Source organism: Aotus nancymaae, unplaced genomic scaffold, assembly GCF_030222135.1.
Source record: "Aotus nancymaae isolate 86718 unplaced genomic scaffold, 86718_ANA_hifiasm-v0.15.2.pri h1tg000057l, whole genome shotgun sequence".
Taxonomy (NCBI): Eukaryota; Metazoa; Chordata; class Mammalia; order Primates; family Aotidae; genus Aotus; species Aotus nancymaae.
In genome coordinates, this window is record NW_026988471.1 from 69,909,565 (window position 1) to 69,936,681 (window position 27,117).

The 27,117-nt window shown below is 51.1% G+C and overlaps 1 protein-coding gene across 1 annotated transcript; it reads left to right on the plus strand.

Moving 5' to 3' along the window:
• Positions 1 to 24,899, plus strand: ATP6V1B1 (ATPase H+ transporting V1 subunit B1). Its single transcript, XM_012475667.3, has 14 exons — positions 1 to 223; positions 7,629 to 7,684; positions 17,301 to 17,399; positions 17,591 to 17,684; positions 18,278 to 18,355; positions 19,200 to 19,339; positions 20,186 to 20,287; positions 20,861 to 20,958; positions 22,065 to 22,188; positions 22,431 to 22,581; positions 22,838 to 22,920; positions 23,696 to 23,800; positions 23,994 to 24,123; positions 24,216 to 24,899. Exons 1-14 carry the CDS (start codon positions 106 to 108, stop codon positions 24,377 to 24,379), a joined length of 1,542 nt encoding a protein of 513 aa, XP_012331090.1. The 5' UTR covers positions 1 to 105; the 3' UTR covers positions 24,380 to 24,899.
• Positions 24,900 to 27,117: the final 2,218 nt, after the last annotated feature.

Below are 27,117 nucleotides of genomic sequence, written 5' to 3' on the forward strand. Positions count from 1 at the left end.
CAGGGGAAGGCTGGACGGCTCTATCCAGCTCCAGCTGGGCCTGAAGTCTCAGAGCTGCCACCAGCAGCAGGCTCAGGCACTGGGCTCCCAGCCGGGCACTGCACCATGGCCATGGAGATAGACAGCAGGCCTGGGGAGCTACCTGGCAGTGGCTTCAAACTAGGCACAGCCCGAGAGCACATGCAGGCGGTCACCCGAAACTACATCACCCACCCCCGCGTCAGTGAGTAGCCCCTCCCCCATGGTGGGTGAGGTCAGGGTGGGGAGCTGGAGTGGGCTGCCGGTTCCTGGGCCCTGCTTCTTACCTCAGAAAAAGAGGGGGGACCAGAGACCTGGGGAGACCCGGAGAGCTCTCTGTCCAGCAGAGTGATGCAGTGGGGCCACCTCTGCAGGTTAAGGGATGCAAGTCGTCAGCCCAGGCTACCCCAGAGGAGAGCGCTGGGGAGTAGCTGTTCATCAGCCCGATCCTGCATAACACCCAAGTCCAGAGACAGCTCCCAGTTACCCCTGAGAGTGCTGTGTGTTGTTCACTTGCTCTTGTGTAAATGTGCGTGTGTGAGGAGTGTGCACCCAAGCACTCAGCGTGAGGGGGGATGTGATTAAGTGTACTTGGAGTGGCATGTGTGACAGTGTAGAGTGTGAGCGCTCTCAGCGTAATAGGTGCCCCTGTGTGTGTCACGTCAATGGGTGCATGCGTGTATGTGTTCTGGGAAGGGCGTCTGTGCATGAGCAGGTAGGAACAGGTGTCTAGGGGGTGCTTCCACCTTCACGTGGGGTGAGGAAACGTGTGATTGTGCATGCTTATGCACTCAAGGTAAAGATGTGTGTGTGTGTGCGCGCGCGCACGCGTATGCTTAGGTGTGATGTGCGTGTGTGCATGTGCGCTCATGGAGCGAGCACGTGTGTATGTGTGCCGGCAGCATCACATATCTGAGTATGACGAGTGTGTGTACAGTGGGGATAATGGTGAGTGTCCAGGTGTGGGGCATGTAAGTGTCCACAGGAGCAGGGATGTACGCTGGTCAATTTCAGAGGGGAGGGCCTACATGTGCGTCCTGTGCCTGTCTTGCAAGGGTGGCCCAGATGTCTGGGGCGAGGTCCAGAGGACCAAAGGAAACCCCTGCATCTCCTTGTCCAAGGTCACTCTTCCTGGCCTAGTGAATTCTCAGGCTGCCTTGCTCACTGGAGTAAACCAGCTTGGCCAGCCACAGCTAAGCAGAGCCAGCAACTCCTAACAGGGAGTGTGGCGTGAGGGGAAGTGAGCCTGACACAGTCACCCCCCTCCCTCTGTCCCTCTGTTGCTATTTAGGCCAGAAGAGGAGGTGGGGTGGACTCAGAGGGCAGCTGAGGGGTGAGATCAGAGCAAAGGGGCCCAGGGGCGCATGGGAGGAGAGCCTTGGGGTGCAGAGCACCTCCTGAGGCCTGAGGCGGGTGCTGAGGGTGGAGCACATTCCAGCTAAGGAGAAATGGTGAGAATGCGGTGGGTCAGATTTCTCAAGGAAGCCTGTAGGCCCTGCCCCATGGAGGTGGAGGGAGGATAGGAGGTCCACATTCTCCCTAGGCCAAGGCTAGGGCCACCAAGGCCCAAAAATACGCAGCCACTGGCCCCTTGGTTCCAGAGCCCAGGTCTGGAGCCGTGAGCTGGGATATCTGACTCTTGCCGGTCTGTCGCGATGAGCCCCGCTCCCTGTGGCCACCAGGGAGCTGCCAGGTCTTGAGTGTGGTGTGGGATCTCCACCTTCATGCTCTGCTTTCCTTCTTCCTAGAAAGTGCCCCCACCTCCTGACACCCAGGGACCCTGTAGATATCACCTAACCCCACACTCCTCTGGGCAGGATGGCCCAAGCCTGGAGCCACCTCCAGCCAGCTCCTTCCCAGCCAGCTCCTTATTTATAGTCAACATGCCCTGGAGGTTCTGACCCAGACTGGAACCCAGGGGTGGCAGCGCCCCCTCACCCCATGTTTGCATGCCTCCCATGATGCTGGCTCCATATGGCCTCCACCCAGGAGAATGAGTTCATCCCAACAACTCAACAGCAGACCCAGAGCAAAGGTCAGTGCAGGGGAGCCCATCCAGGCTCTGCTCCCTGCCAGCACCTTTATTTCTGCTGCCCATCAAGTGTCCTCACAGGATGCATCAGGCCAGCCTCAGCCCAACCCAGATGCCCTCCCACCCCCAGGGGCAGGCTTGGATTCCTCGGTGTACCCCTTTACCCACAGTGTCTCCCAATCCCCCGCCCCCGCTTCCTCCTCAGGTGCTGGGGGTTTTCTCCTTGGAGGCTGTGGACAGGCGCAGGGCTGGAAGTGTTTGGAGATCCAGGGCTGCACCCTCAGTACACTGGCAGCAGGGCTGCTCTGCCCCTCTCTGTCTGTCTCCTCCCCAGCCTGGCCTCCTACTCTGGGTCTCCAAGCACTTGCAGACAGGAGAACTCTGGGTAAAGACAGAGCCCAGGAGAAAAGCTGGGGAGCCTAAGGGTAAGGAGACCCCACGGCTGGCTGGGCCATGGGTTGGGTGAGTCCAGGTGACTTAGGCATTCCCTTACCTGGGGAGATGGGTTAAGAGGCCTGAGACTTTAAGAGTGATTTCACTGCAGTGGCTGATAGAGGATTGGCCGGAAAAGAAGAGGCACCAGAAAGGGTGGAAGCAGAATGGGGAGCTGACCCTGGCAACATTCACCTTGGGAAAGAAGGGTCCCGTGTGCCTCCCGTGGAGTTAGAGTTGTTCCCCAGGGCCCTTGGCTCCCTGGAGCTTTGTCTGTTTGGGCAGATGTTGGGCTTGGGAGGTAGAGGTGCCCAGCAGGAGCAAAGATCAGAAAGGACAAGCTGGCAGCCTGGTTGGAGGGATGAGGCCAGGTCAGATCCCGGAAGATCCCCCAGGGGCTTGAGTGCCAAACCACTGGCTTTGCCGCCCCACCTCGGTTTCCTCAACTGAAAGGGGAAGGAGTTACACGGAGAGAGTCCCAACCAGCAGAGTCTTGGGCTGAAGAGCCCTCAGTTTCCAGACCCAGCCCTCCCTCCCCTAATCCCTCCAGCGGGAACAGGGAGGAGGTGCGGGACCTGCTGCCCCAGGCTTGCCCCCACCCCGGCCTCACGCATGGGCGCCTGTCTCAGCCCGCTCCCAGGACGCTGCAGGTGTGGCTGGGCCAGCGCTAATTAGTGGACCGCGCGGGAGCCCCGCTGAGCCTTTGACAGAAAAGGCGGTAGGGAGGTGGGGGCAGGGAGGCGCTCCACCAGCCAGAAGCCCGGAGCGCAACCCAAAGTGTCAGCTAGGACAATGGAGAGGGGGTGGGCCGGGCAGCTGGAGGGAGTGTCTGCAAAGTCTCTGGAAGGCTGAAGGAAGGAGCGCCCCTTGAGTCTTCTGATCCAGCCCTCTGCCTGTGGCACTGCACCCGATTCCATCTCCAGGGTCTAGGCGACCCTCCCAGGGTGGCAGAGTGGCCATAATCACTGAGCGACGCAGGATACCCTTCTGAACTCTGGTGTGTCCTAGGAGAAACCAGCCCACTTTCTGGGTCTCAGTTTGCCACTCCATGCAAGAGACACATGGAGGTTGGGGTGTTGGCGTACAAACAAAAGGCCTGGCTTGCAGTCAAGGACACCCATGTTGCTCAGCCCCCACTTTGACTAGTGTCCAAACCAAACAGCCTATAAGAAAAGATCAGTTTGTCCTAACGGGAGAGGCAGAGCTCTGAGACATCTGAGGGGAGAGACATAATCCCTGTAGGGTCCCAGTCTACAGTACTGTGGTGCAGCAGAGGGAGAAGGGCCAGTGGGCTGCAGTAGTCAGTCAAGGGCAAGGCCTTGTAGGTTGCACATAGTCCAGTGCTGAACACAAATAGCTGCCTACGTGGATTATCTGCAATGAAGGGTCCAGCCCATGAAGCGATGTGTTCACCCAGAGTCAGGCCTGGAGGCTGCGAGAAGCCGGGAAGGCAACTCACAGCGGAGGCTGATGTGCTAAGATGCTGAGCTTCGACATCTCACCCAGGTCACCCAAGTGGCCTGGCCGGGGAATGCATCTGACTCCCAGAGGGCCTGCGGCATGCACTTTGCAGCTGTCTCTAGGCCCCTTCCAGCCCAGCCCCTCCTCCTGCAGAAGGGCTGTGTGGATCCCCTAATCCTCTGTCCCCCATCACAGCTCCGCTGCTGCCCCCCCTCCCAGGTGGAGTTGCTGGATGTCAGGGTTAATGGGGATTCTACATGACAGGGGCTGTGAAGTGGGGAGCAGCTGTGAAGGAAGGGAGGAAGTTGAAAGACTTGTCTCCGGAGGCGGTGGAATTGGAAATGATTCCCTGGACTTTTCTGGTCCTTGGGCCCCATCCCCTCCCACACCCCCACCTCCCTACCCAGCCCACCCACCCTGCATCTTTTCCTCACTGCTTTCTTCCCCTGCCCCACCCCACCCCGCCCCCCGGCTCAGCCCTTTGGCAGGTATAGCATGCAACATGCCAGCTCTCCCTGGGGCTTATAAAAATGAGGGTCTCCCCTGCCTGCCCCACATCCTCCTGCTTGCACAATCCACCAGCAATTCAGACAATCTCATCCAAACACCCTGTGGGTGCGGGAGTGCTGTGACCGTCTGGAGGTTTTTTATTGGTGGGAAGGGTAGTGCCCCAGCCTCTGTCTCCTGCCCTTTCTCATTGATGGGGGTCTTCCTGTGCCTACCAGCACCTTAGCCTGGTATATCCTCTTTCTCCTCTCTTCTCTCTGTCTTCTCAGGAAGTATGGCTGGTGCTAGGGGTGCAACCCTTCAGGCTGGTCAATGGGACTCTCATTTGGTTTGGAGGCTTGGAAAGATCGGGAAGGGGCCCACAACACTTCTGATGTGGGAAGTATGGGAAGGAGCAGATGGGGTCAGTTAATGCCTTTCCTAATCCATCCCACAAAGATTTCTTTTTCTTTTTTTTTTTTTTTTTTTTTTTTTTTTTGAGACAGGGTCTTACTCTGTCACCCAGGCTGCAGTGCAATAACACTGCGATCAGAGCTCACCGTAGCCTCAACCTCCCTGGGCTCAGGCCTCCTAAGTAGCTGGGACCACCTCAGCTTCCTGAGTAGCTGGGACCACAGGCATGTTTCACCATGCCCCATGCCCAGCTAATTTTTTAATTTTTTTGTAGAGACATATTGCCCAGGCTGATCTCGAACTCCTGGGCTCCACCCACTTCAGCCTCCCAAAGTGCTGGTATTACAGGCTTGAGACATTGCACCCATCGAAATATTTCCTGAGTATGTACCACATCCCCGGCACTGTTCCAAGAAGTGCGACACAGTGATGAGCACCACAGATGATGTCCTGCTCTCCTGGAGGTGACAGGTCTTCCTATACCGAAGGGAGCCTGTGCACACCAGCCCACTGCCCTCCTTTCTGTTCCCTGAAGGCTCTGGATGAGTTCTTTCTCGCCTCTGCCAGAGGTGCCCTTTCCCCAGATTTCTGGGGGATGGCACCCCTTGACCCTGAAGGCTCAGCTCAAATGGCCTTCCCCTAAGATGCTTCCTCCAAGCGCACACAGCCTGGTCTTCCCTCCCACTCTCGTTCACCCATCCTGATCTTTCCCTTAGGAGCACCCACTGCAGTTTGTAATTATATTAGTTGCTCTGTATCCTTCTTTTAACTTGTAGGCACTTCACATTTTCATTTGTCACTTTCACTTGCCTGGCTTAGTACATAGAAGGCATCCATGCAGTAGATATGCTTGAAGAAAGGAAGCCAGGAGGGAAGGAGGAAAGCAGATCTTGAAGGAAAGGAGAGGGAGAAGTGAAGAGCCAGGCGGAGCCTTGAGGTCTTCCAGCACCCGAAGGTCTGAGAGTGAAAAGTGTGAGTTTTCAGAGGCCAACGGGCGGCCCCAGAGGGGAGCTTCCAGAGGGCAGTGCGCCCAGGCTCTGGGTGTAGCCATCGGAGGCCACTGAAGCCAGAGTGGAGAGGGCCAAAGAGAGGGTGGAAGGTGGGGAAGGAAAGCCAGCAGTGAGTGGGGGGCCATGCTTGTGAGGGTCAGAGCTGGAGAAGGACTGGGACTAAGCAAGGGTTCTTTAGGACTGGAAACATCAGAACTTGATGGGAAGATGAGAGAGAGAGAGCGAAAGGGAGGCTCTGATCCTTTATTCCATGGAGTCATCTCTGGGCCTGGTTCCTGGTGCAGGGGAGGGACCAGCTATGAAGGAAGCAGGGACACCTCCTTTGTGGGAATAGGAAGGAAGAAGAGGGTGGCTCAGGTGCAGGCGGGGCAGGTCTATAGGTAGGTTTGAAGGCAGGGCTGAGGGAGGTCCCCTGCTGTGGCAAAGCACAAGCTGAACTTGTCTTTGTTAGTCCTTGAGGCCTGGAGTTTTCCAAATGGTCCTTATGTTTGGAGGATCCTTGTAAAGATCTATGCAAGAATCACAGTGCCCAGTGGTCTTCCTAGTCCAAGTCTTGGTGAAAAGAGCTTAGATCAGACAAAAATAAGAAGTTTGATTGCAGATATCCAGACTGGAATGGGGAGAGACTTTTGATTTTTCTTTGACATGGGGTGGCTCAGGGCCAGGCTTGCCCAAAGCAGGAGGGCAAGTGAGCTGAGAGCCAGTGTGGTCCCTCAAGAAGCGCAAGGTGGGGTCCCATCCCCAGCTTGGCCACAAACGTGCTGTGTGGCCCTGGGCAAGGCTGCTCACAGTTCTGGGCCCCATTTTCCTCGCCTGTGAAAGAGGGGTTGGGCCACTCTCCCCTCTGTGTCCCGCCAGCCTGTGGCTGACCCAGCGGCCTCACAGACCCCCTGCCCACCTTGCCAAGTGCCTTCATCTCAGGAGTCTCTCACTGGTGCCTCCCAAGAACCCCAGAGAAGGGCACTGGTATCCCAGGACTATGGGCAAGGGACTGTCCCAGGTCTCTCAGGCAGCCCCTAGCAGAACCAAACCCAGGCTTCCTGCCTGCCAGTCCCCAGCTTCTTCTATGGGAGTTAGGAAGCATTTCTTGACATCTAACCCAATTCCCCCTGCAAGCTGAGCTCATTTCCCATGTGTGGGTCTCTGCGGCCACATCTGCAGGCATTTCCCTCCTCCTTCCCCTGTCTTTTCGCTCCCTCCCCTCCCACGCTGAGCACCCAGTGAGCTTGGGGAGTCCAGGAACCTTGTGATGAGAGCAGAGACCCTGTTTGGTTTTTCTCACTGACACCTGCACCCCCTACGCACACACACACACATACACACAGAGTGCTCAATCAGTGTGGGGTGAATGGAGGGAAATGCCGTCCTGGTGAGGGCAGAGGAGGGCACTTTTCGGCCACAGCTGGGGGCCAGAAGCTTTTGGAAAATGCTTGGAGTGAGAGAGGAGGGAGTGGGTGAGGTGGGGGTGGAAGCCAGAGAGGAAGCAGCCTTGGGGATGAGAGGCCTCTGTGTGGTGGGGGCAGACTCTCAGGAGGCCTCTGCCCTCTGCCCGGCCCTCCCCCAACCTCCTGCAGGTGTCCGAGCAGCGGGGGCCCTGCGGGCAGGGGCATGACCCTTACAGCAATGGTGGCTGGCCCTGTCACAGCTAATGACCCTGATGGCCCAGGCTGAGAAGGAGGTGGGGTGTGAAGAGGAAGGGAAGGCAGAGGATGCCTCTGTGTGTGTGAGCAGGGTATTTGGGGTGAGACCCCTACTCACCCCCACCCCTCCTCCAGCCTACAGGACTGTGTGCAGTGTGAACGGGCCCCTGGTGGTGCTGGACCAGGTCAAGGTAAGACTCTCCCGCTGCCTCCCTGGCACTAAGGCCAAATCCCAGGGCTCCCCTCCCCTGCCCCACAGGATTTCTTCTCAATTACCCTTTCCCTTGATGGCCCCCAAGGCCTGCTCTGTTCTCTCTGTCCAGGCACCCACTCCCACTCTCCTTCCCTAGCTGTATTCCCAGCCATCCAAGCTTTCTCTTCCCTGCCTTTTCAGTGAAAACATAAAAACCCCATGGAGGCCCAGCCCTCACCCTTGGGAAACCTGCGTCTACCCCAAACGAGCTGTCCTGCCTCCGTTTCCCCATCAGTAGCATGGGCATACCTAACCTCCACAGAGGAAGGCACAGTTGTACCCAACCAACTCAAGGGTAGACTCTCCCCACCCATGACTCTCTCAGGATCTTCTTTTAAAGGAGAAGAGGAGGAGGTGGCAAGTCAATGCCAACCAAAATTTCTAGGGATCTTGATGGCTTCCAAAGGCCTTTGGAATATCTCAGTCTCAGCAACACGGGTGGGAAGTGAAGTGGGTCCCACAGAAGGTAAGTGGGCTGTGGGCTATTTTGTATCCCCTGGGAAACTGGCAGACACTGATAGTATCTTGAGTCCTGAGGTTGGGAATTCTTGAGCTATAAAGAGCCCTGCAAAGGTAACAAGATCACTCTCTTATCCTCCCTCCACCAACCAGCCCCAATCCCTCAGTTTCCCACCCCAACCCCTAGCTGAGCAAACTGGAAGTCTGGGTGCCCTTTTGACCCCTCTTGTCCCAGACCTGACACTTGCTAGTGCCCACGTCTGTAGCTCCCTGCCACTCCACTGCTACCTTGTTATGACGATGGCCCTCCTATACTCTCTCCATCCTCCAGCCCTTCAGACCTGACCCTTGCATCAAATTCACCTAGGGCTCCGCAGTGCCCTCAGCTTACAGGCCTTTCCTATGAGGGTGGCTGCAAGCCTGTCCGCTCACCCTCATTACTCTCCCTTCCTTGTTTGGAAACCCAAGCAGTGTCTGCATGGCGCTGCCATTTGAGATCTCTGGGCATTTGCATATAATTTTTTAAAAATGTGATCAGTAAAGTATGTTTATTAACAAATTAAATAATGAGCTCTCACCTCCAGTTTCACTGCCGTAATTTTAAAGTAGTGATGAGCACAAATACTGTTTTGAGAAAGCTGCAACATTGTAATGTGAAATCTGTGATTTCTGACGGTGACAAAGTCCCAGGTACTGTGGAACTGCTAGTCTACTGTGGTTTGTTCCTTACCTGCAGAACTAAAGGAAACACTAAATTTCTGTAAAGGTTAATGAATATAGAAATGCAATTTTCCCATCCAAGATCACAGAACTCCAGAGTTCTCTCTGTAGACTCTGAGATAGGTTCCGGGCAAAGGACCCTTCTCACAATCAGTTGAATGAGAGGATAGAGTATGTGGAAAGGAATGACAAAGACTTGTGTCTGTGCATTTTACAATGGACACACAATAATTGTACATATTCCTGGGGTACACAGTGATGTTTTGATACACACAAGGCATAGTGGTAAGTCAGGGTAATTAGCATATTCTTCATCTCCAGCATCCTTTCTTTGTGTTGGGAATATTCAGTATCCTCTTTCTAGCTATTTGAAGCTATATACATATTTGTTAACTACAGTCATCCTATAGTGGTTTAGAACACTAGAACTTATTGCTCCTGGCTAGCTTTTATTTTGTGCACAGACTTTTCCCTCTGCCTCCTAGACTACCCTTCCCCCTATTCCCTCCCTCTGACTCATCCCCAGGGTTGAGAGGTCACCTTCGCCTGGATGCCTCTCCCTCTTCTCTACTTTTTGTCATCTTATTAGTGGCATCCATTGAGGCATTTGGTCAAGATCTGGCCATGTATCTCCTCCCTGCCCTTCCCCACACACGCCGTGCCCTGTTATTGGCCATGAAATGTGTTTGGTTCATCTTTAGCTCCAGAAGCCCAACACGGCATTTTTACTGAACATGTAGGCTACAGTAGGTGCTCAGCATGCTTGCCCAAAGGAAAGGTGAGTACATTGATGAGATAAATGTATGAATAAATAAGTGTTAGCATGACTAGCTGTGGACCTGTCGAAACCTAAGCCAACTATGTTAAAGAAATCAGACCTGGCTGGGCACAGTGGCACACGCCTGTAATCCTTAGCACTTTGGAAGGCCGAGGCGGACAGATTACCTGAGGTCAGGAGTTTGAGACCAGCCTGGCCAAGAAGGTGAAACCTCGTTTCTACTAAAAATACAAAAATTAGCCAGGTGTGGTGGCAGGCACCTGTAGCCCCAGCTACTCAGTAGGCTGAGGCAGAAGAATCGCTATAACTGGGAGGCGGAGGTTGCAGTAAGCCAAGATCACACCACTGCACTCCAGCCTGGGCGACAGAGCAAGACCCCATCTCAAAAAAAAAAAAAAAAAAAAACAATTAGACCCATTTGTTGCTAGCAAACACATTCTGAGTTCATCTGGATGCTACTGCTTGGCCCACTAGTGTAAGGGATGCCCCAGGAGGAAGTGTGGCTGAGTAGTTAAGTGTGGCACACTGGGGTTTTTATTTTAATCCCAGCTCCATCCCACTCTTTTCTACTAGCTACCTGGCAACCCTAGATCAACAGCATCTGCACCACCCAGGAACTTGTTAGAATTTCTGGGTGAACTTGTTAGAATTCTCAGCTCCACCTCAGATTGACAGAATCAGAAGCTCTGGGGATAGGGCCCAGAAGTCTGTCCTCACAATTCTTCCAGGTGAACTGATGCTTAAGTTAGAGAACCAGCGATCTAGAATTGTAAATCCCAGTTTCCTCATCTATCGAATAATAATACGGTTATTGTGAGGGTCACATCAGAAAAATGTAGTATTATTCTCCCTTGAGAATAGCCAGCAATATTTCTGCCTGGAATGCAGAAATGCTATTAAGCCTGATTAAACAGTTGGTGCCACCTCCCACCCCCTCCCCGCCCCCACCACACTCTCCACCAGACCTGCCATTCTCCATGGGACCCAGTGAGTCATGGAGTCAGAACCTACACAGGTGTCCACTTTCTCTACTGTAAAATGAGGCAGACCTAGGAAACCAGAACTAGGTCCCCAGACCTGTGGTTCTTCGACTATCGGATGCATCTGTAGCTTTGGCAGGGAAAAATAACTGGGTGGTGGAGGCACCTCTCCGCATCCCTCTCCACTGCCCCATACCTGTTTCCCTGTTCCAGAGTTTGGCAAATGTTACAATTCTGTTTCTACTGCGCCACCTTCTGTCCACATTGAATCACACAGGCAATTACTCTTCTTGCTTGGGTCCTCAAACGTAAGAACATTTGAGGGAAGAATTTTGTGTAGATCAGAGGCTCTTAGCTCCGGGAATTAGGCCCTTGAAATTGTGTGCAGCCCTTTGAAGGTATGTATGAATGTGCCTGTGCATTTTTCTGGTAGGAGTTCCTACAGTTTCGTCTGATTTTCCAGGCTTTGTGATCCAGAAAAGGCCAACTCTGATTTGTAGAATTTGAACAAGCATCAGAATATCGGGGAGGCAGAGGAGGGGTGGAATCTTCTGCGTTAACAGGAAGATTGCTGGGCCCCACCCCAGAGCTCTGATTCAGCATGGTTGCGGTAGGAGGCGCAAGAATGCACATTTCTATCAAGTTTCTAGGTGATGCTGCTGGTATGGAGACCACACGGAGAACCTCTGTTCTGGAAAATCTTCGGACTTCTGTAGTTTGTGACTCAAGTTGGTCCCTGTGTGAGAATTAGAGTAAGCACTCACCTTAACCACCAGACTCGATCCCCAATGCCTGTGGCTACTTTCAAAAGAGTCTGCATCAGCTCTGAAGACAATTTCCAAAGAGGCGTTCCCACACTGCCCTGGCCATTGTCGGCAGGAGGGACCTTAGAGGCAGCACTCCTGTGCACAAATCCCGAAAGGCTTGCTAAGAACTTCCAGTCCTCCGTGGGCATGCAGCAGCTCCCCTGTGCCTGGCCACGTGCCGGTTGAGAGCTGGGTTGACTCTCCAGCACGGGGTTACATTGCACGGAATCGTCCCCTCTCCCTGCAGCCCTCCTAGTAACTGACAGTGAGAGCTGATAGGCTCAGGCCTGCTCAGTATGCGGTTGGGAAATAGGGCCCCTTAGGATACAAGCTCCTGGACTCGCTATCCCACCGGAATTCTCCCTGGCACCCACTGCCCTAACTGGTCATGAGACCCCACCACCCACAGGAACAACAAACAGCCAGCACACACTTAGAGCCTGCAGCTCTTCCTAAAGGTTCCAGCACTACACCCTCCATGCCTGGGCGTGAAGACCTGATGGCTCTTCCCCAGATCTGAACATAATCTTTGCTATTTGAAGTTCATTTTCTAATAGCTCACACCCCTACCCTGCTCACACGTTGCTGAGAAATTGGGCCCTCCGCCCCTCCCCTCAAGCCCTTAAGGTATCCTTCAGGGACACACAACGCACCTCTATCCTCTCCACTATCCTCTCCCGCCACCCTCCTGCCCTCACCCACATCAGCCCACATGAAAATGATCACTTTTAATCACTCCACCGCCTGAGTTCTTTGGAGCACACTCTGGCCTGCGCTCTGTACAGCAACTTTTCCCCTGAGGTTAAAACAGCCTTCCGTCACCTCCAGGGAGGTGACAGACAATAAGGTAGGGCCGGTTTCGAATGGAGACACAGGTCAGCAGATGGGAGAGGAAAACGAGCTGGGACGTGCGTTCCCCGCGTTTCCGGGTGCTCGTTGTCCGTGCTCCTGGGCTCCCTCTTGTGGTTGAGAACCCAAAACGCCTGGGCATTCGCAACTCCTCCCGCCTCAGAGCCTCCCTCCCGGGCCGGCCTCCTGCTGAGGCCCCCACTCCGCCAGGCTGAAGGGTGGTTTGGGGAACCACAGGGGCACCTTCCTGGCATCCTCTTCACAGGACAAGGAGGGACCCAAGCTAGAGCTTCCTTCCGTGTGACTGTCAGAGCTGCAAACCTTCTAGTCTCAAGTTCGACCAGTAGGGGTTCCCTGGCGCAGTGGGCCCTGCCTTGGTCACGCCTTGCTGGAAAATTGGACACTCCGCCCTTCCCCTCAAGCCCTTAAGGTCACTAGTTTGTGGCCAGAAGGTGATATAACGATAGTAATGATAATGATCATCACCAGCACTGTGCTGTAACATGTCCTAAAAAATGTATTATATTTTAATTGCAAAAATAATACATGCTCCTTGTAACTAGTGAAAGAAAAAAGACACATAAAGTTAACTATCTGCCCCTAATCACTTTATTCTCAGCCCCAAAAGATCTTGCTGGATACACTCAAACATAGGCAAATATGTTAGAGGTTGACCTTGGGGTCAGTCCCTTGAGAGCCAAGATGCTCTCCGTGTGAGTGACGCATTCTTTTGGATACTGGCACAGCGGGCAATAGTATTGATGTACTGTAACTTGCTCAATCGTACATTTTTGATAGACATTCGTGTGTTCCCAGGTTTTGCCATTTAGTACAACAATATTGCATCCCTTTTAAATGGACGCTTTTGTGGTTATAGGATAGAGTCCCAGAAGTGGAACTGCTGGTTCAAATACTTTTTTATTTCAAAATAGATATTGACAGTTTGATACTGGAACAAGATGGCTTGCCCAGAAGGGTTGTGGTAATTCACATTTCCACCAACCAGGTGTGAGATGACCCACTTCCCCACATCCTTGCTGGTCCTGAATATGTTCTCTCTCTGTAATTTTGCCTAGATGAAAACTAGTACTGTCTTGCTAATTTTATTTACATTTCTCTGATAACTAGGAAAGCTGAGTATCTGTCCATACGTTTACCATTTCGATTTTGCTTCCTCAGTGAAAATCTTCCTACGAAGCAAGTTAGGCATACGGGGGGTATTGTTTATTGTTCACAGGCTATCTTTTGCCTCATTGTTTCACTTATGGTATCTCTGCCATACCGAAGTTTGAAATATTCATATGATCACATATTTTTTGTTTAAAGCTACTGAATTTCTTGTCTTGCTTAAAGACATTGATCATCTGTCTTTTAATGGGATTATTCAGATAGACAGGAAAGAAGAAAAGCTCTTCCAGCATTTTTAAAAAATTGTTTTGGCTTTTTAAAATTTTTTACATGCATGGAATGTATTTGGGTTTATGATGTGGTTATCTTTTAACAGGATACCCTCTTATGTTCTATATATTCTTTCCCCCTGCAAATTAATTAACATACAACATTTGTTCTATAATAGTCCTGTAAAATTTGGGATCTTTTTCTGGACTTGTCTTTTTTACTGATCTGTCTACCTCATATCAATTTATTGTTTGACTTCAGTAGCTTTATAGCAGGTTTTAATATCTGTTAAGGCAAGTCCTCTATCTCTGATCTTTTTCATAGCTATTTTGGCTATTCTCATTTATGTGAACTTTAATCACTTTATTAAATTTAAAAATAAACAATAATTCATTAGGGATGGATTAAATTTATATACTTTTAAAAAGGATTTGTGTTTTTAGACTAGTAAGTCATTCTGTCTTGGAAGACAAAAATGTTCTTCATTTGTTTAGGACTTGTTTTATGCTATCCCATAAGATTTTGGTTTTTTCTTGTACCTTTCCTGTTATATTTATTTCTAGCTACGTTATGAGTTTTGGCCCTATTGTGGGTAGGATGGTTTTCTCCATTGCCTCTTCTAACTGGTTACTACTAAAATGGAAAAAAAAAATCAGGGGAGAATGATTTTTATATATTTATCTTATAAACAGCCAAATTATGTTATTCATTCTAAAACATTTTTCTAAACCAGAGCCTCTCGAGTTTTTCTAGATGTATAATATAATCTGCAAATAAAGGGAACTATGTCTCTTTTTCCATCAGCATACTTTTACTTTACTTTTTATTTTAAAACTATTTCAATTTTATGAAAATTTGCAAGTGTTACTGTGTATGTACAATTTTTTCCTGAATCTTTTTTTTTTTTTTTTTGAGACAGAGCTTCACTCTTGTTGCCCAGGCTGGAGTGCAGTGGTGCAATCCTGACTCACTGCAAACTCCACCTCCCAAGTTCAAGCAATTCTCCTGTCTCAGCCTCCTGAATAGCTGGGATTACAGGTGCCCTCTACCATACCCAGCTAATTTTTGTATTTTTAGTAGAGGTGGGGTTTCACCATTTTGATCAGGCTGGTCTTGAACTTCTGACATCAGGTAATCCTCCCACCTCTGCCTCCCAAAGTGCAGGGATTACAGATGTGAGCCACCATACCCAGCCTTCCTGAATCTTTTGAGGGTATGTCATGCTCAAGTACTTCAGTTTGTATTTCCTAAAATTAAGATATTATTTTATATAACCACAGTAGGGCTATCAACTTCTGAAATTTATGCTGATACAATGCTTGAATCTACCATCCATATTCCAGTTTATCAGATAAGCTCCGTCCTCAGCCTCAGGTAAGCTGATAAATTGGAATATAGCATTTTTTTTTCCACTCCAGTATAGGATCCAGCCTGGGGTCAGGTATTGCATTTAATTGTCATGTCTGACTAGCTTCCTATTATCAAGAACATTTTCCCACAACCTTTCTTTGACATTTGTGAAGAATACAGTCACCTCCCATCACCACCTTTAAAAAAAATAGAACATTCTCTGTTTATGTTTAATTTTCTTTTTTCTTTTTTTGGTCTTTCTGTATAAACAAAAACTTCCAAAACAATATTAGGTAACAATTGTAATACAGGTATCTCTGTCTGTTACTGATTTTTATGTTATTGGAAATGAAAATAACTTTAGCATTTTACCATTTACAAGGCTGTTGCTGTTGGTTTTGGTTAATAGTTTAGTGTTCAAGTAGTTGCCTTCCGTTTCTGTTTTATATAGAATTGTATTAGAAACAGATGCTTGACCAGGCACAGTAGCTCATGCCTGTAATCCCAGCATTTTGGGAGGCCGAAGCGGGTAGATCACCTGAGGTCAGGAGTTCAAGACCAGCCTGGCCAACATGATGAAACCCCGTCTCTACTAAAAATACAAAAAAATTAGCTGGGCATGGTGGTGAATGCCTGTAATCCCAGCTACTTGGGAGGCTGAGGCAGGAGAATTTCTTGAACCCGGGAGGCAGAGGTTGCAGTGAGCCGAGATGTCACCATTGCACTCCAACCTGGGGGACAGAGCAAGACTCTCTCTCAAAAAAAAAAAAGAAAAAGAAAAAGGAACAGATGCTGAATTTTATCAAAAGCCTTTTGGCTTCTATTTACATAATCTTACAGGGTTTTTCTTTTAATCTATGTTGATGAACTCTCTATTATTATGAATTTTGTCATCAAATGTTGACAAATTCCCTAATGTTGATTGCTCTAGTCTTGCATTCTTGGATTAAAGCCTACTTGGTCATACATGTTTATTTAATACACTGCTTGATTAGAGTAGTAATTTGTTTCTGTATATGAATAAGAGAAATTGATCTATAGTTTTCCTTTGGGTACTATCTTTGTTGGATTTGGGAATTGGGGGGCTTTCTATTTGGTAGTTGTTTCCTTCTCATTGTTATTCATTTTATTTTATTAGTTTAGCTAATTCCTCCAGTACAAGGCTGAATAGAATGAGAATAGCAGGCATTCTTGTTTTGCTCCTAATTGTAAAGGGAATGTTTTATGCATCATATTGAATATCATGTTTCCTGTAGTGTTTGTTTGTTTGTTTTTTGTTGAGAAAAGGTCTCACTCTGTCACCCAGTGCAGTGGCTCAATCTCAGCTTGCTGCAACCTCCACCTCCCGGGTTCAAGTGATTCTCCTGCCTCAGCTTCCCAAGTAGCTGGGATTACAGGCACCCACTACCACACCTGGCTAATTTTGTGTTTTTAGTAGAAACGGAGTTTCACCATGTTGGCCAGGCTGGTCTCGAACTCCTGACCTCAAGTGATCTGCCCACCTCAGCCTCTCAAAGTATTGGGATTACAGGCCTGAGCCACCACACCCAACCAAAGAGTTCTGTACATATGCTGGCTATTACCCTGATTTTTAAAATTCCTGATCCCTGGAAGGACTACTTGAGTCAATTCCAGTCCCACGCCACTGGTACTAAAGAACACCTGGAAGCAGAGAGTCTCTCCTGGTGTCAGCAGAGGGAAGTACTTTGCCAGTGTGTTTACCCGTAGTCCAGAGGGGCAGAAACAGTTATGTTGTCCAGGAGCTGAGGCAGCCCAATCATTACTACATCTTTATTGAGCTTTTGCAAAGTGCCAGGCACCATGCTAATACACCTGCTTATGTTATCTCACTTTCTCCCTGCAGCAGCTATGGGAAGTAGGCATTATTATTATTATTCCCATTTTAAAGATGAGGAAACTGAAGCTCATTATTTAATGACGTACCTATTTAATGAGTTACTGAAATCATAAAGTAACTTCCACACAGTCAGGCAGCTACTAAACTTCAGAGTTTCAATTCTAACCTGGTCTTGCAACTCTAAAGTGGGTGCAACTGCCTCCCAAACAGAATTCAAATGTTCACATTCATTTCCACAAGTGTCTGGGCACAAGAGGGGAGAGAGCAGCTTGATACTGGGCCAGGGAGGACCGCGGGAGGAGAAGGGACTTTGCCTCTGGTCTCACTGCCACGTAGCTGCTCTCCCCTCCTGCCAGTTCGCCCAGTATGCAGAGATCGTCCACTTCACCCTCCCAGATGGGACTCAGAGGAGCGGGCAGGTGCTTGAGGTGGCTGGCACCAAGGCAGTTGTTCAGGTGAGTGGGATCAATGGGATACTGGCTAGTTAAATCAATGAATGAATCCATAAAGTTCCCACACTGTCTTACAAACTCTGAAGGCTGGGAATGGTCCATTTCCCTGAGAGCACAAAACATGCCCAAAATGGGTAGCCCCATTCCCTCCAGCAAGCCCCTAAGTGGAGAAACACTCTCTTCTTCCCATTCAGGTGTTTGAAGGAACATCAGGGATAGATGCCAGGAAGACCACCTGCGAATTTACAGGGGACATCCTACGAACGCCAGTGTCGGAGGACATGCTGGGTGAGGGACGGGGAGGGGCACGGGTGGGGTTACTCCTTTGCCCTCCCGGCCCGGCTTCTCTGACCAAGCCCTCAGCCCACTACACTGTCATTTCCCATTCACATGCCTGTCTCCCTGGTATGCTCTTTGAGGTCTGGGGTATGTCTTCTCTCTGATCCCTGACCCCAGTTCAGGGTCTGACATACAGGTATTCAATAAATGAGGAAGGTAGGTTCAATAAACTAGAGACACTAGGTAGCCAGCTATTTGGAGCCAGACTGAAAGGGACTACTAAGCCTTGAGTATCTCCTAATTCTTTCCCAAGACCTGCCGTACCTGGCCTGGCCCTCTCCTGTCTCCAGTCCTGGAATCCCCAATTAGTCATTGTCCTGGGCCAAGGCCTTGCCTATAAAGGTTTCCAGGAGAGGAAGGAAGACTCCCACGGGAACAGTCACTGTAGCTGGCTCTCTGGGTTACCTGTGAGCTGTGGGGGAGGGGGACACGGGGCACCCCTTTGCAGAGTGGGTGGAAGCTGGTGGTCTCGTGGAGGGTAGGCAGCAGTGAGGGACACAGGGCAGCCTGAGCACCCTCCAACACTTCTCACCCACCCTCAGGTCGGGTTTTCAATGGCTCCGGCAAGCCCATTGACAAGGGGCCAGTGGTCATGGCGGAGGACTTTCTGGATATCAATGGTGAGTGACTGGAGGCTCTGGATGGCTTCAGGACCCAGCCCTAACACCTTCCCCACCCTTGGAAGTTCTGCCCAGACTCAGGCAGATCAGATGTGATGGGAGAGCAGCAAAGTCCTCTCTATCCCCAGATCTGATCTTCCACTGAGCCTCAACTCTGCTGCCAGCACTCCATGTCCATCCCCTGTAAAATGCCATCATCACTGGGCAGTGTTCCGCACCTGCCCCAAGGCCATAATGCTCCTGCCTTTGGCTTCTGTCCACGATCCTGAGAGTGAGCTGTGGTGCTCTGCCAGCTCTCGTCCATTCAAGTGGGCATCTTCCCGAGTCCTCAAACCCTATCCCACCTGTTTACTGAGGACACACTGGAGGCCCATGGGGCCCGTGGCTTGCCTTAGGCCACACAGAAAGTCCGTGGCAGAGCACAGAAGACTCATCTGCTCAGACAGGAGGCTGAGACACCCGCAGGCCCTCCGATCCCCGCACCAGTACCTGGAGGTACTGGTACCGTGAGGGCTCTGCTCCCTCAGGCCCTGGAGCCTCAGCCTGAGTTTCTGCCTGCCTGCCACTTCCAAAGCACAAGGGCAACACTGTCTAAGGTAGCACTGGGCCTGTGGCTATTTAAATTTAAACTAATCCAAATAGAAGGAAATCCATTTCAGAGCCACATTTCACGTGCTCAGTAGTCACTTGTGTCTAGGGCTACGTCAGGCAGCACAGCCAGAGCACGTTTCTATCATCGCAGAGAGTTCTGTCAAACGGTGCTGCTCTGGAGTCTGGGGCAGGGTGGAGAGGGTGGGGAAGGGTTTGAACCCCTGAGCATGGCTCTGTGATTACCCTCTTCCAGGCCAGCCCATCAATCCACACTCCCGTATCTACCCTGAGGAGATGATTCAAACAGGCATTTCTCCCATTGATGTTATGAACAGCATTGCCCGCGGCCAGAAGATCCCCATCTTCTCAGCAGCTGGGCTCCCCCACAATGAGGTGAGGCCTGCAGAGCCAGCAGGCATGGCTGGGGGAGGGACAGAGAAGAGGCTGGGGCTGCTAGGCCAGTGAGGATGGCTCGTATGCCAAGCAGGCAGGGGTCTGGTCGGGCTGGGGTCACCAGCATCCAAACTGGCAGCTGTCCCCAGGCAGTTCAGGGACTTGGGGCTTCAAGACATTTCCTCTATGTCCAGTCTTCAAGCTGCCCCAAGTGAGGGAGCCATGGGGAGCTCCCAGAATAGAAAGTCCTGCTTGGGGCACTCCCAGCCCCGACCACTGTCCTTGCACTCATCTTTACTCACACACTCCTGCTTCTCTCCAACCACCAACAGAGAACAGCCACTTCCTCTCAGAGCAGCAGGTGTGACAAGGTCTCTAGATGCTCCTGCAGCCACCCAGCATCCTGACCACTCAAAATGGTCTGAGTGATCAGAGGGCATAAGTGCCCCACCCTGCTGCAACCCCTCCTTCCTGGCTCTGGGCATGGTGTCTGGGAGGCCCACACACTGCAGGCCCAGGGCAACTCTGTGCTCAGATAGCCCCCAGAGGCTGTGGAGAGGTATGGGGCTGACCTATGCCAAGCCACCCAGACCCGTGCGGAGGCAGGTGCTCTTTGGAACTGTTACTCTGTCCTGCCTCTCATGTCAGGCACCCCCAGCCCACTAGCAGCCACACAATAGCCCCCACCCCCACCCCAAGAAAGACTGTAGCACCAGGAGCAGCCCCTTCACCTCTCTGGGCTTGGATCCCTCCCACCAAAGGCCATAGGTCAGTGGTGCTCAGTGGGGTGGGTGTTGGCTCCGGCTCCAGCTCTGACGTCCTCCCACCCAATCCACTCTGCCCTAGATTGCCGCTCAGATCTGTCGCCAGGCGGGGCTGGTGAAGAAATCCAAGGCTGTGCTGGATTACCATGACGACAACTTCGCCATCGTCTTTGCAGCCATGGGGGTGAGGAGACTTAGCAGACTGGCAAGTTCTGGAGGCTGTGAGCAAGCAGCCTGTCTCCCTCAGCCCCGCCATGGCCTGATCTGATGGGGAAGCCATCAGAGTCCAGGCCAGTCAAGAGGGGTGAGGATGGGAGCAGTGACCAGGACCATGTGTCCCTTAGGGTGTCCCAAAGGCAATCACAGTGGTAAGATGGGTCCTGGGTGGCCCGAAGGAGGGGAAGCCAGGGGATTTGGGAAGAAAAGATAGCTTCAGGAAGGGGAGGCCTGGGAGGCCAGGGAGGCAGGCAGAGCAGCAGCTGGCGACAGGAGAGGGTGGGGATGGCACTGAGCAGAGCTGGACTTGAAGAAGTCTCAGCCTCTCTGGGGGCATCTGACGAGGCCCTACCAGGACGAGGGCAGCAAACCCAGCGCCTGCCCTTTCAAGCCCCAGGGTCACCCCATGGCCATGATGCCTTCACCCACTGCAACTGGTAGCTGTTCAGTCCACAGGCTTTCCTGAGGACAGATGGGAGGGTCCAGGCCCTGCCCTCAGGCCACAGGGCCCCACCTCCAGCCCACCCTGCTGTGTGTCCAGGTGAACATGGAGACAGCCAGATTCTTCAAGTCGGACTTTGAGCAGAATGGAACCATGGGGAATGTCTGCCTCTTCCTGAACTTGGCCAATGACCCCACGTGAGCTCTCCCTGATGCCCAAACTGCCCTCAGGTGGGAAGACCCTGTTCTCTTCCAAGACCTAGAGTACCAGGGCTCCTGGGCATCCCAGAGCTACAGCCATGGGCCAGAGCTGAGACAACAACCTCATTGTGTAGATGGGGAAACTGAGGCCTGGGAGGGGCTAGGGAAAACCCACAGACAGAGGGCGCCAGACCATGACTCTGCCTGCTGTCTGTGCCCTCTGCTGTTCCAACCCATGTCCAGCCCCCATCCCAACTCAGGGCTTTTCATCTCCATGTCACATCCACAAAGTCATCCACAAAGTCACCCCAAGGAAATCATTTCCCTAAACATTTGTTTAGAAACACTGCTATTTTTAAAGTATAAAAAATGAGAGTTTAAATCTGGGGGTCAGGTGGATGAATACAATTCTATAAACTGTACTTCTGGAGGGTACTCCAGATAGTAAATAACAGAATTCTGGAGGCTTTGGTGACATCCCCAAGGGGAAGAGCCACAACTCCAGAGCTGGGAACTGAGAGGGTCTGAAGCTGAGGTAGGGTGTTCAGGAGCCCTCCATATGGGAAGGGTTTGTAGGGCTGGCAAGCAGAGGGACAGACACATTAAGTGTGCTTGGAGCAGTGAAAGGGATAGTGGGAGGAGCAGCAAGAGGGACAAAACCATCCAGAGGACATGGAGTGAGAGTGCTCCAGCTGCCCCAAGTGTGGGTCCCCTAGGGTAAGACAAAGCTAAAGCAGGTGCCCCCAACTCATCTACAGGGTGATATGCCTGAGTCCTTCACCTTCAGCCCACGGGGGACAAAAAGTCACTCTCATCTTCAGACACTCCTAGCCCTGCCTGGCTTTTCCCCCGCATCTTGCCTCCTGGCCTCAGCCTCTGGCCCCTTTCCTACCTTGGACAGTGGGCAAGGCGTGTGTTGGAGTCTGCCACCTCCCAGGAACAATTGCCCTGGCCTAGAGGATGGGGGCAGGGGCTCATCTTCTCCATTCCTATGCCCCCATGCACAACACCAGCTTCCCAGTTCACCTTGCACGCAGCCCCCAGGCTGTGCGGAGCATTAGCCCAGGCCTCCAGGCTCCCTAAACACCTGGCTTCACCTCCAGGATTGAGCGGATCATCACCCCGCGCCTGGCACTCACCACTGCTGAATTCCTCGCCTACCAGTGTGAGAAGCATGTGCTGGTCATACTGACGGACATGAGTTCCTATGCAGAGGCCTTGCGGGAGGTGAGCTGGATGGCAAGGGGTATCAGATTCCTCCCTAACCCTCCCTAAGCCTGACACCCAGGGGGTCATCCTGCAAATACAGGGAAGCTGGTCCATCCAGGCCTGCCCCACTCCCATGAGTTCCAGGGCTTAGTCTCAGCCTGGCCATTCCTCCCCTGCTCCCTACTCCTTTTCTCCCACCCACCCTTCCTAGCTTCAGCCTCTAGCCCCACTTCTTACCCCAATGCCCACGGATATTGCAGGTCTCTGCTGCTAGAGAGGAGGTGCCTGGGCGCCGAGGCTTTCCTGGATATATGTACACAGACCTGGCCACCATCTACGAGCGGGCGGGCCGTGTGGAGGGTCGGGGCGGATCCATCACGCAGATCCCCATCCTCACCATGCCCAACGACGGTAGCCTCCTCACAGCCCACAACGCTCCAGAGCTCCCCTGCCCTCCCTTTTCCAACTAGACCTTAAAGGGCCCATGTTGCTTGGCACAGATGTGCAGCAGTGCTCTTCCTCCATCGAGATAGCCACTGCCCTTTCCTTCACCATCCATGCCTCCCACATGCCCCTATCACTCCCACGAGGGACACAGAACTCAAGTGCCCTGAGTGATTGGAGACCTGGGCCCCACGCACACTGACACCAGTGTGTTTTCTTGTAGATATCACCCACCCCATCCCAGACTTGACAGGCTTCATCACAGAGGGACAGATCTACGTGGACAGACAGCTTCATAACAGACAGGTATGAACTACCCTCTCCCTACCCATTTCCTGCTCTGACCAGAGAAACACTGAGGAGTAGATGTTCCACTGCCCCCAGGCATGAATTAGGAGGGCCCAGCTAAAACGAACCCCAAAAGGAGACAGCCATAGGGAAGGCTGCATGGTTCACAGAAAGAAGACAGGCCTGAGCAGAATTTGGTTTACCTGGCTCTGGGATCTTGAGAAGACAATTACATCTCTTGGATCCTAGGTTTCCTCATCCATAAAATGGGAATAATAAAATGTATCACCCAGATGCATTAGGGAGGATAAAAATAAGTTGGCGTATAGAAAGCATCTAGCAGCTAGTAAATACTAAGTTAATGCCATTTCCCTTCCCTTTCCAGTTATTTGCTTTGGTGGGCAGAAAACAACTGACACACATCCGTCCTATGTGTAGGTTAAAGGCAACCCCTATGACTTTTTTCTCTTTGTTTGGCAGGTTTTTTTCTTTGCAGCCATTAACCATTAAGCTTCAAACTAGTTTTTGCCTACATTATCAAAAGTTTTGAAATATTGAGCCTTTTATTAACTAATGCCATGTCATCTACCCCCTCCACTGTTCTGTCTAGGGCCACATGTAAGATATCCGCGTGCCCAAGCCCTAGAATCTGTGGGAGATGGGAGAGGCTGGGTGTGGCTGTTGACCCCTGGAATGTAGGATAAATGGGGAGCTTCTCCTGAGAGCAGTGCTGGGACAGTCAGAGGAAAGCTTGAGTGCTGCTCTCCACCACTCCCTTTTTCTGCTCCCTCAGATCTACCCTCCCATCAACGTGCTCCCTTCGCTGTCTCGGCTGATGAAGTCGGCCATTGGGGAGGGCATGACAAGAAAGGACCATGGAGATGTCTCCAACCAGCTGGTAAAGAGGAGAGGGCCAAGGGGCTGGTGGGTCCTCTAGTTTCAGAAGCTGAAGGTCTGAGCCCCATCTGAAGGACAAGCTTTTCTCCTGGCTAAATTCCTCCCCAAACGGGGTCCCAGCATAGCCAGGTTGGGGGCTATTGGACTCCCATGGTGAGCCCGCAGCGACCACCGACGCCTTGTCCCTTCCCCAGTACGCCTGCTATGCCATCGGGAAGGACGTGCAGGCCATGAAGGCAGTGGTTGGGGAGGAGGCGCTCACCTCCGAGGACCTGCTCTACCTGGAATTCCTGCAGAAGTTTGAGAAGAACTTCATCAACCAGGGTAAGGCGCGTCGCTGGCCTGGAGCCAGCAACCTCGTCACCCTCCTCCTGCCCCACACACATTCCTAACCCTCCCTCCCGCTCTGTCCCTAGGCCCCTACGAGAACCGCTCGGTGTTCGAGTCGCTGGACCTGGGCTGGAAGCTGCTGCGCATCTTCCCCAAGGAGATGCTGAAGCGCATCCCGCAGGCGGTGATCGACGAGTTCTACTCCCGCGAGGGGGCGCTTCAGGACCCCGCGCCCGACACTGCGCTCTAGCCCGGCTCGCCGACACCGGCCGGGACCCTGCCCTCGGCGCCCGGGTCTCCCCTCCCTCGCCACCCCAACCAGCCGCTTCTGCGCCGCCCTCCGCCCTCCGCCGGCTCCGAGGTGCGGGGGCCGCGCGCTTTATCCCTTTCCCTCTCTCGGTTCCTTTCTCCACGCCCCGACCTCCCCCTCGACTCCCGGCGCTGCGGAAGATTCGAAGGTTGTTATGTCTTGCTCTGACGGGAGCATCTGTTTTTTTATGTTAAAAGCCCACTAAATCAAAATAAAAAGTAAGTGAGACGAATTTATCTTCGTTGAAAACGAGAGTGGCAAAAGAAACGTAAATGAAAGGAAAAGATAATTGTTGAAGCTGGGAGCTGGGGTGATGAGTACATGGAGTTCGTTAAACTATTCTCCATACTAAAAACAAAACAAAACAAAACCAAAAACCCAGCGCGGAAGCTGAGCCTGTTGTCCCAGCTACTCTGGAGGCCGAGGCGGGAGGATCGCTTGAACTTCTGGACCGTCGTGCGCTATGCTGACATGGTGTCCACACTAAGTTGAGCATCAATATGGTGACCTCCCGGAGCCAGGACCAGCAGGTTCCCTAAGGAGGGGTGAACAAGTCCAGGACTGAAACCAAGTAGGTCATAACTCCAGTGTTGATCAATAGCGGGATCGTGCCTGTGGATAGCCACTGCACTCCAGCCTGGGCAACATAGAGAGACTACGTCTCTTTAAAAAAAAAATTAAAAATTAAATTTAAGCCGGGTGCAGTGGCTTAAGCCTGTAATCCCAGCACTTTGGGAGGCCAAGGCAGGGATCACTTGAGGTCAGGAGTTCGAGACCAGCCTGGCCAACATGGTGAAACCCTGTGTCTACTAAAAATACAATAACAAACAAATATCTTGATTAATTTCATGTGGAACGTGAGCTCAGGAGCCTTGGAGTGGGACAACCAAGGCCACAAAAGATGTGTGTGACTCTAATTATCTCCGCCTGAGAGATGCTAGGGAGAATTTGGTTTGCTCCAGACAGGAAGGGAGGAGAGTTGCTAGGGAGATACCCTGAAGGACATGGGGGGCATGAGTGCAGAAGGCTGAACAAAGATCCCCAGTTAAGAAATGGATGAAGAGCATTCTATAAATTAGGCTGCCTGAAGTTCCTTTGAAAGCTGCTAACTTTTCTGTAATATCAATCCCTCCTCCGTCTCCCCTGCCCCATCTACAGTGAAATCACGAATGCTTCCTAGGAAGGGGAAGAAGGGTGGTTTGGGAGGATAGAACTTCAGCAAAGACCTAAGTTTTGTTTCTAGGTAAACATGTTGTAGATGAGGTCAGAATTATTGAATCAAGAGCTAGCACCAAAGGAGGCCCTCCCCATTCCCATTCCCAAGATAATTTACAGCCATCTTGGGGAAAGCTTTGAGTGTCCATAGGGCAAAGAGTTGTTTTTATTTAATAACAGCTTTATTGAGGTATAATTCCTATACCATACAATTTACCTATTTATAATTGTATGACTTAAGCTTTTGGTACATTCATGGAGTTGTGCATCCATGGCCACAATCATATTAAGAACATTGTCATTACCCCAAAAAAGAAACCCTGCACCCCTAGCTTTCACCTCTCAACACCTCCCACAATCCATTTACTCCTCAGTCCTAAGCAACTACTAGCCTATTTTGTGTCTATGGATTTGTCTGTTCCGGATATTCCATATAAATGGAATCATACAATATGTGGGTTTTTTTGTTTTTTTTTTTTTTGGTTTTGGTTTCTTTGTTTTTTGAGACAAAGTCCTGCTCTGTCATCCAGGCTGGAGTGCAATGGCACGATCTCGGCTCACCACAACATCTGCCTCCAGGGTTCAAGCAATTCTCCTGCCTCAGCCTCCCAAGTAGCTGAGATTACAGGCATGTGTTCCCTGCCCAGCTTTTTTTTTTTTATTTTTAGTAGAGATGGGGTTTCACCATGTTGGTCAGGCTGGTCTTGAACTCCTGATCTCATGACCCTCCCATCTCAACCTCCCAAAGTGCTGGGATTACAGGTGTGAGCCACTGCACCTGACCAATATGTGGTCTTTTGTGACTTGCTTCTTAGCAAAATATTTTCAAGGTTCATCCATGCATGCATCAGTGCTTCATTTCTTTTTATTGCAATATTTCACAGAATGGATTTACCACCTTTTGTTTCTGGACATGTGTTTCCACTTTTTTTGCTATTATGCATACTGCTACTATGAGCATTCCTGTGCAAGTTTTTATGAGGACATGTTTTCATTTCTCTTAGGTAGATAACTAGCAGTGGAATTGCTGGGTTGGATGGTAACTCAGCTTAATGTTTTGAAGAACTGCCAGCTGCTTTCCAAAGTGGGTGCGCCATTTTCCATTTCCCCCAGCAGTGTATGAGGGTTCCAGTTTCTCCACATCCTCAGCAACCCTTATTACCTGTCCTTTTCATTACAGCCATAATAGTGGGTACAAACTGGTATCTCATTGTGGTTTTGATTTTCATTTTCCTACCAATGAATGATGTTGGCCATCTTTTCCCGTGCTTATCGATCATTTGTATATCTTCTTTGGAGAAATTATCTATTCACATCCTTTGCCCATTTTAAACTGGGTAGTCATTCTATTATTGAGTTGTAAGATTTGTTCACATATTTGACATACCAATTCTAGTCCTTCACCAATGATTTGCAAATATTTTCTCTCATTCTGTGTGTGTGTCTGTTCACTTTCTTGATGA